The sequence below is a fragment of the Arachis hypogaea genome, chromosome 3 (genome assembly GCF_003086295.3).
Source record: "Arachis hypogaea cultivar Tifrunner chromosome 3, arahy.Tifrunner.gnm2.J5K5, whole genome shotgun sequence".
Classification (NCBI taxonomy): Eukaryota; Viridiplantae; Streptophyta; class Magnoliopsida; order Fabales; family Fabaceae; genus Arachis; species Arachis hypogaea.
Window position 1 is genome coordinate 24785260 of NC_092038.1, and position 8881 is coordinate 24794140.

The 8881-nt window shown below is 36.6% G+C and overlaps 1 protein-coding gene across 4 annotated transcripts; it reads right to left on the reverse strand.

Annotated features, from left to right (window-relative positions):
• Positions 1-2337: 2337 nt before the first annotated feature.
• LOC112789934 (electron transfer flavoprotein subunit alpha, mitochondrial) lies at positions 2338-8368 on the reverse strand. Of its 4 annotated transcripts, none has more exons than XR_011879642.1 (8): positions 7918-8202; positions 7656-7844; positions 6034-6245; positions 4569-4729; positions 4143-4298; positions 3967-4019; positions 2776-3845; positions 2338-2695 (listed from the first exon to the last, which is right to left on the reverse strand). XR_011879642.1 is itself a non-coding variant. In XM_072232632.1 (8 exons), exons 1-8 carry the CDS (start codon positions 8005-8007, stop codon positions 2618-2620), a joined length of 1083 nt encoding a protein of 360 aa, XP_072088733.1. In that variant the 5' UTR covers positions 8008-8368; the 3' UTR covers positions 2338-2617. The 4 variants fall into 4 exon arrangements, 3 of the variants coding, with proteins under 3 accessions (XP_072088733.1, XP_025687891.1, XP_029152492.1); XM_072232632.1 differs by having other exon boundaries at positions 2776-2916; positions 4143-4301; positions 7918-8368; XM_025832106.3 differs by having other exon boundaries at positions 2776-2916; positions 7918-8203.
• Between the last annotated feature and the right edge of the window lie 513 nt (positions 8369-8881).

Sequence of the window (8881 nt, forward strand, 5' to 3'; positions counted from 1 at the left end):
TCACTAGTGCGTGTAGGTGGTGAGGTTGATGAGTTTACAGAGTACTTTCATCGATTTTTCTGGACATTCCCTCCATGCGTTGAGGCTTTTAAATAGTGCAAGCCACTAATCAGCATTGACGGTATGCATCTGTATGGGAAGTATGGCGAGACTTTGCTTCTAGCTATTGCGCAAGATGAAAACTTGAATATATTGTCAGTTGCGTTTGTACTTATTGAGCGGGAGAATGCTGAGTCGTGGGCTTTTTTCTTATCCCACTTGCATCAACATGTGACCCCACAGGAAGGGATTCTGGTGATCTCTAACAGACACAATGGCATTAAGGCTGCACTGGAGGCACCAGACAGTGGTTGGAAACCGCCTCATGCATATCGAGCGTATTGCATTCGACACGTTGCAGCTAATTTTGCTCTCACAGTTTCAAGGGTCAGAATGCAAGGCGAATACTCGTGAATGCGGCGTATGCCAAGACTAAGGCCGAGTTTGACAACTAGTTTGATATTATGAGGACTGAGAATCTGGCCATGTGTGATTAGGCCAACCGCCTGGAGTACGATAAGTGGACCCAACACCAGGATGGGGGCAGATGGTTCAGTCACTTGACGACGAACATATCCGAGTGTGTTAACTTTATACTAAAGGGGACACGGAATCTGTCAGTTACTGCACTTGTCAAATCCACATATGGGAGGTTAGCAGAGCTTTTTGTCGTTCGAGGACAGACAGCAGAGGCGCAGTTGGGATTAGGCCAACGGTTTTGACAGGCACTAGTCAAGGTGATAGAGCACAACTTGAAAGATGCGAGGTGCTTCACGGTTACTCTATTTGACAAACAACAGTCTGAGTATACCGTGGCTGAGACGACTCCTACCGGTAACTTCTCGCTTGGGACGTATCGGGTTTCCCTCAGAGATCGCACTTGTGACTGCAGGTACTTTCAAGCTCTCCATTACCCGTGCTGCCATGTGATTGCATGCTGTGCTCAGTCCCAGTTAGACTGGACTACGTACGTCCATGAGGTTTATACCATGAATAAGGTGTTTAGCGTATACCGAATGAGGTTTTTGCCTCCTATTCCAGAGGGTCTGTGGTCATCGTATGCCGGTCCTACTATCGTTCCTGATCCTAACATGAGACGTGCCAGAGAAGGGTGACCGAGGTCAACAGAATCCGTAACACCATGGATGAGGCCGATATTAGTCGGCCGAAGTAATGTGGGCTATGCAGACAGACAGGACACACTCGCAGGACTTGTCCTCAGCGAGAATCCGCCCCTAGTGCCGACGCATAGGTGTCATTAGGTCGTCATGATTAGCTTACATTTTTCTTTCCTTAATTATTTGTGTTCTTGTCCTGTTTTAGTTGTACTTACTGTTAAGTAAAGTTGTACTTGCTGTTCATTTTATGGTGACGTTGTTATTGTTAGCGATTCTCTATGTAGTTGTGATTCTCTTGAGTTAAGGTGTTCTAATTTTGTTGGTAACTCTATGAGTTCATTAGACTAATGCCAATTAAATCAAAGCAGGATCCTATGTTGTGCCATACATAAAAATTACAAACCAAACTTTCATCCAAAAACTCATCCTCCATGAAAAATGAACTAAGTCCACACTAAAGCATAAACCGCGACACTCCTATAGTGCTTTATGCACGTCTGCAAAACACACATAAATTGCGACACTCCTACCGTGGATTATGTGATGTTTTTCTTCCAACGTAATCCACGACACCCTGTAGCGGATTACATTCATTTGTAAACTGCGATACGTCTGTTGCGGTTTACATAGTTTATGGAAAAAATGCATTTCGTTGTTCACTTTGCTGGCCAGTTTATTTAATTCAGTGAATTGCCCGAAAATAAATTTCTTGTGCTAAATTTGATATTATTTGAAGAAATAGTGACAAGAAACTTATATAAGTAGTTCAAATAGTATGGAATTTGAATATTTGTAACGTAAAATTTATTATGATTAATAGATTATTATGACATTTGTAATATGGATGTTTATTACATTTAATGAATAATTTATAAAAATTAAATTAATTATTGGAGTTATAAATTTATTATATTGTTTATAATGGTAAGATATAATAAATATAAGGATATAGATTCTCGTAGGTTATAAATTTAGTTAGACACTATTAATTTCTAATTACTGTCATTAGTAATGGTAATTTTGCAACCTAATTTGCATATATTTCTATTACTTTTATATTTTATTTTTTTTGTTGATTTGGAAATAATAGTTAATTTGACAAAGATCGAGTGGTTGATTCTAAAGTTTTGCCAAATAAGCGATGTTACTGACATGGCATTAGTAGGAGAAGAAAAATATCTTAAAAAAAATGTGGATAAACTTATCCATCTACTTTTATATATTAAGAATAGAATAATAGATGGTTAAATTTACACTTCAATCCTCAAGTTTTGATCAATGCTAGATGATTTAGTGCATCAATTGAATCCACCGTAATAGGAAAAGAGAAGAATCTAGTATTCTGGAGATTAATCAATAAACCTCATTTTCTTTATTTTTGGAAAAATAATAGCAATTTAAATGTTATAAGATGATACATTTAGAAAGTGCACAGTTCATACTGATGCATGTTACATGCTTTATTTTTTCTCAGGAAGCTTCTCTAGCAACTCTGGTATCACCTCAAATAGGTCTCCTACAAGTCCATAATCAGCAACCTGAAAATTTCACACATCACACAGATTACAACACTGTTAAACGAAATAGAAAGCTTCAAATTCACAAAAGAGGCACTAACCTGGAATATAGGAGCATCAGCATCATTGTTCACGGCAACAATAACCTTAGAATCCCTCATTCCTGCCAAGTGTTGAATAGCTCCGGATACACCGAAAGCCATGTAGAGTTCAGGGGCAACAATCTTCCCAGTTTGCCCTACCTACATGTTACATTCCCCTAGCTATTAGTCCATGCATTGATGATAAAGTTGCTATGACCATTGAGATTTAACGCAAAGGAAATTACATAGGAATCCAAATCCTCCAAATGATATATCATTACATAGATATTGAATTGCAAGTTAGGAAGCTAGGAAACTTTGTTGCTGCTATTGTATGCATCACGTTAAAACAGCAGCTTCAACTATCTGATGTTAATATTTGACAGGATAGTTTGAAAAATGCTCTCTGTAACTAGCAAAAGATAACATGAGATTCATAAAGGACTGCTGGTGCCTGGTAGACAAAATGAAAGCATATTCACAGCCTTTTAATGTGTTTGGTAGGATAGAGCCATCATTACAAAAGTGAGAAGAGAGATTAGTAAAAGGGTCGGAAACACGTGCCGCCATGAAAAGGGGAGAAGCACCTGTTAGTGGGATTGACAGTGATAGTTAGAGGGTTTACGAATTAGACAATGAAAAAAAAGGAGATTGTGAAAAGGAAAGGTGTCTCAACATTTTTTGGTGTGTCTTGGAGAGTTGAATAGTTTTGAGAGCATTAACCCTTACTGGATCAGTGAATCACTGTTTGTGACAACTGAGAGAATCAATATCAATACAAAAACTACTACGCCTAGTCTCACTGCGTGGAGCCAGCTACATGGATCAAGTGATACCAGTGTTCCTTTGTAGGCATATCCATGACTTAACCACTATATTTGAATCATTTTATTAGGTCTCCTTTTAGTTCTAGTTATGGGACTACAATCCATCTAGTCCACTCTCCTAATTGTTGCCTTGAAAGCCTTCTCCAGTAGAATCCATGTCAATAAAACACAATTTTTCCACGACCAATATTTCAATAAGAACTTCCTATCCCTCTTTCTTACAATGCAGGCTTGTAGTCTCAATCTTCTACTCTTAAATTCCTTCAAAAGCACATCTCATTTACACAGAGCAGTATGAAAATCAGGATCATAATAACAAACTTCAATTACGAGTTTGGTCATACCCAACATAGTTTAAATCTAAAAGGAAGTAAAATTGCACCTGAAGGTCATTTGGGACAAACCCTGCATCAACAGCTGCACGTGTGGCACCAACTGCACAAGATGGAACAAAGCATATTTAGGATTGGCAATGATGAAGCGATTTTAAACTAAAGGAGAATATCCAATAAAAAGTATCATAATAGAAGTATATAGAGAATAATAATAGTATAATACCAGCACCACCAAGTTTCTTGGCCAAATTTTCTATCAATTTAAAGTTCTCAGCATTCTTCAGTGCTCGGCCACCGGTAATTACAACCCGTGCATTTCCAAGATCTGGTCCTTCATCATCCTGAGAAGTTTGATATATATATCTAGACTTGTTCAGATCTGCTGAAATCCAAAAGAAAATAATTAAAGCTCATCTCACCAAAAGGGATACGATTAAATATCAAAATCTGATAGGGTTGTAAAAGATCAAATAGATTTAAATGGCTGTGGACGATATCCCTGATACAGTTGATCCAGTGCTCTTTGAAGCATCCGACCAATACCTATATAGTCAGCAGATGAATAACGACAGAGTACTGTACTCGCAATCTTGCTTTTTCGATTTCCCATAAAACAAAATGTCCATGCATCCTAAACAGGGAAACAAACCTTCATCGAAGTTTGAAAGGTTGACCTGGGATATTGAAGCCTCAGCTTTTGAGTCATTTGATTTCTGGGGAACAGGAAAAGATGTGGATCTAATCGTCAGTATACAAGGATTGGAACCCGTATAGCGGACAGTACAAAGTGCATTTCCAGCATATATTGGCCTGAGATGAAGTTAAAATCTTACTTTCAGTCAGATGAAAAAAACCAACATTTGATGATAGATGGATGAATAACAAATACAAACACTACTATTAAATTAGCAAGTAAAACAACACACTTACATACACAAAAAATACAATTCCATTCTTATTGGCCTCTTTAATATATCCTACAATGTGCAAACTAGTTTTAAGAATAAGCATAGGTAAGGAGGTCAACAACGGCAATAGCAGAAAGAGAGTTAGACGAATACTAACTCGTGAAAAGATTAATTGATTTATGTCCTTTTCAAACCATTCATGTCTAGAATTTCTCTATTTCTACAGTAAATCTTTCTTTAGGAAGCCTTTAGCAAGCACTAAAACATATTCCTATATATCCATGAACACCGTGTCCATTATACCGGTATATCACTTTGGTTTCTCATCTAAAACCACGACTATCATGCATTCACGTATGTTTTGATGACTTATTATCCAAAGCCAGAAGCCGGCAATGGCAAATATGCTTTAATAGCATTAACTTCCTGAATTCTGAACTCTTAAATCATGAGATAATACTGTTTTAAAGGTTTTCGTTTACTCTGGATTCAATATTATTACTAGATCTGCAAGTACAAATAAGTTCTTGTAAAAAATAAGTAAGTACATAAGCTAAGAAGGAAGAAAATAAATAAATAAAAGAAATTGAGTTGAAGAAAAGCTTGTATAATACTAAAATTCTGGACAAACTAGAACATGCCTTAGTTCATAGCTAAGGACAGCGTAGAAGAATATCTGTTCATGATTTTCCAAGCATTTCTATAAACTTTGAGCAATCAATCTTCCCAATGATTCATAAAATAAGATAGCAATGATGATTAAGAAAATAATGGATCTACGGCATTTTAGCATTAAGACTCTGAAAGCCTTAAACTAATAGACTGTAATTAAAACAAATAAAACAGTTTCTTCTGCAAAACAAGGTGATCTGCTGTCTGATCAACAATAAGAACCTAGTGTTACTGCAAGGAGCAGACCAGAATCTGCTGTAGCTATTATGCCTCTCTCATTACAATAGCTTAATCTATCAAATGTCAATAGCACAAATAATACCCTTTTGAGGGATTTGACGAATGTGCAAACATACAAGGGCATGGAATATACAGTAAAGGTAACAACAATTCCATTCCATGTTACAAAGCAAATACAAGATTATCCAACAGTAGTGCTGAATCATGATCATTTTTCATATTTGATCAGCATAGAATGATGCAATCAACAGAAAGTGGTGTAAATATTAAAATGAAAACACAACAAAAATGTACCTCACAAAAGTCTGTGCATCGGAAATTCCAGTAACATCAGTAATTGGAGAAACGTCTAAAAGGGCAGCTGCACGGGGCATGATATTTTTGCCAAAAGAATTTGAAGCAGCAATTATATGAGAATAACCCCCTTGCTGCTGGACTAAATGGACTAGTTTTGCCCATGGTTCTGCCAGAGGGCTCTTGAATTTTTCTGAATCTGCTATGAGCACCTGCACCACAAGTTGCACTCCCAAAACAATAATCAAAATCCTGAAGTCCCTCCAATCTTCTTCAAGGCAAATGCTCTATGCACTAACATATGAACACCCATATATCAAAAGCATTAGTACAACTTAGCCTCTTCTCAATGTGGAGTTGGCTCCATGGATCAAATAAGATCATACCGTCATATTATAAACCATCCAATCAGCAATCAACGTCATGAAGATTCCACAAACTTTTATGTTGGTTGTTGACTATCTAACAGAACTTTTTTCTTTTATCAAAACATAATACCAGCCATTTAAATATTTGCAACAAAGCACAGTATATGCTGATTTCCCCAAATCTAAATCTAAACAATACCAATTATAATATCAAGAATAAACATCCAAATTGATCCCTAAGGCTGTGTTTGTTTCCTGGGACTGCAACCAAGACTAGGGACAGGGACTAAATATTGTGTTTGGAGACCAGAGATTGAAACTAAAATTTCAGTCTTGAGACACAAAATTTCAGTCCCATCAATACTTCCAAAAAGTGGGGACAAAATGGACTGAAATTTCTGGAGAGGGACTGAAGTTTTAATAACATTTCTTTTTAAAAAATACTCTCATTTAACTTTTCAAATTCAAAATCTAACTCTTAGTCTCCATATTTATCTTAAAGCAAACATGATACTAAGACATAACTCAGTGTCTCAGTCCGGTACATTTTACACCAAACACACTACAGAAACATAATTTAGTCCTTGTCTCTCAGTCTTAGTCTCCTTTCTAAACGCAACCTAAGGAATTTCAGATTGGACACTTTGGTCTCCAACAAATTTTTATTTCTCTAAAAGTTCTCAAAAATTACTTCTGTCGCATGGATTAGTCTTTGCGTAGTTTTGAAGGGGGAACTAGTTTGTCTTAGAATGTATTTTTTGAGCACCTAATTGTGTTATAATAAAATTCGTTAGAGGCTTATTTTGTTCAGCACGCATATTAAAAAATTGATTAAAAATGACTCAAGGACCAATATGTCCAATGAGAGTTATTCTCAAGGATAGAGAATAAAAATTTGTTGTAGACTTAAAGTGTGTGATCTAAAATACTAAACCAAATTGGGTGTTTAACTGTTTACTCTAATATCAATTTAGGGTAATCTCAAAACCAAAATTTTCAAAATTTGGCAATAGAAGGATGAAAAGAATACATCAATCTGAAATGCCGATAACCCTTCAACTAACTACTGGTCAAAGGAACTAAAGCCCTATGATTCAAAACTCAGAAACTGGATTCCTTAAGCATAACTGTGAGGTTAGCACTATAATTTGGTAATTAAGTTCAAGAAGTCAAATCGCCTAGTTTATAGGATTTTTCCACCATATCTGAAGAAGCCCTTTGCGTAATTATCCAAATAATAATAATAACAAGTACCTGAGAGACTGAAGGGTGAGAAGAAGCAGCGTGTGAAGCAGCTTGATGAAGGGAAGGACCCGAGCCAGCTAACAGAACCGAAACGGAAGAGTTACCGTTACCAGCCAGTGACGTGGCAGCCGTAACTGCAGAGAGAGAATGGGGTTTCACGGCGCCACTATCGTGCTCCGCCACAACCAGCGTGCTTCCCTACACCCAGTTCAAGAATCAGCACCATGGATTGAACAAAGTGAAACAAAAACTAACTGAATTGGAGTGGTACGTGTCGAGAAGAGGAGAAGGAGTGGGATGATGCGGGGAACAAAAAGGGGCGTTTCTTAATTGCTCTGAGGATCATGCGAGTTGTTGCCATTGGCTCTGTCGAACACACAGAAGAAGATACAATACAACGGTGATGGATGGTGATGACTTCTTAGTGCTTACAATGAATGACGTGTTTAGTAATATGCGGAAAATTGTGCCGTATGGGGGTCCCCAACCTTGACGGATGCTGATTTGGTTTAGTTTTGTTCATCAAAAACTCACATCGAATTATTCTTATCTTTAATGCATCATTAATTGATTATGATTTATATATACTGGTCGCCTATCATCCATATTGCATAGAACAAAAATAAAATCAGGCCCCTCAAAACAGAGAGTAAGGGTGTTTAGTGTTTACAGGCAGTCCAATTACCGATTAAAATCAACTCGACTCAATGATATTAGTTTTTTGTTATGTCTAGTATACATACGCGCCGTTTTTATTTATAAGATATACAAGTTGGGTAAAATTTAACAAAAATAATTTTCACGTATCCGTCCGACTGTGTGCACATGTACTTCATTCAATCGTTTCAATAGCGCGCTCACTCACGAAATCATGATTATAAAAGACGCTTTTTTTTATTCCTCAATTAAAACCTCAACCCTAAAGATTCAAACAACGCTTAAAATCTCTAAAAAAAACTGTCAAAAACGTCGCGAAAATTCGAAGAAATCAATAATAAAACTTCAAAATCTCCATAAAAAAACACAAAAACAAAAGAAGAAAGATTGTTCAAGGTATTATTTCACTAATCGTCGAGGTTTTTACTTTTCTCTTTCTCATTTCAAACACGAAAACTGTGTAATCATATTTTTATTTATTAAGCAGATTCATTATGTGTTCTTGGTTTAAAATAGATATTACTGTTCTCATCATACTGTTCAATTGGTGATAACCATTTTATATACTGTTTCCGTAT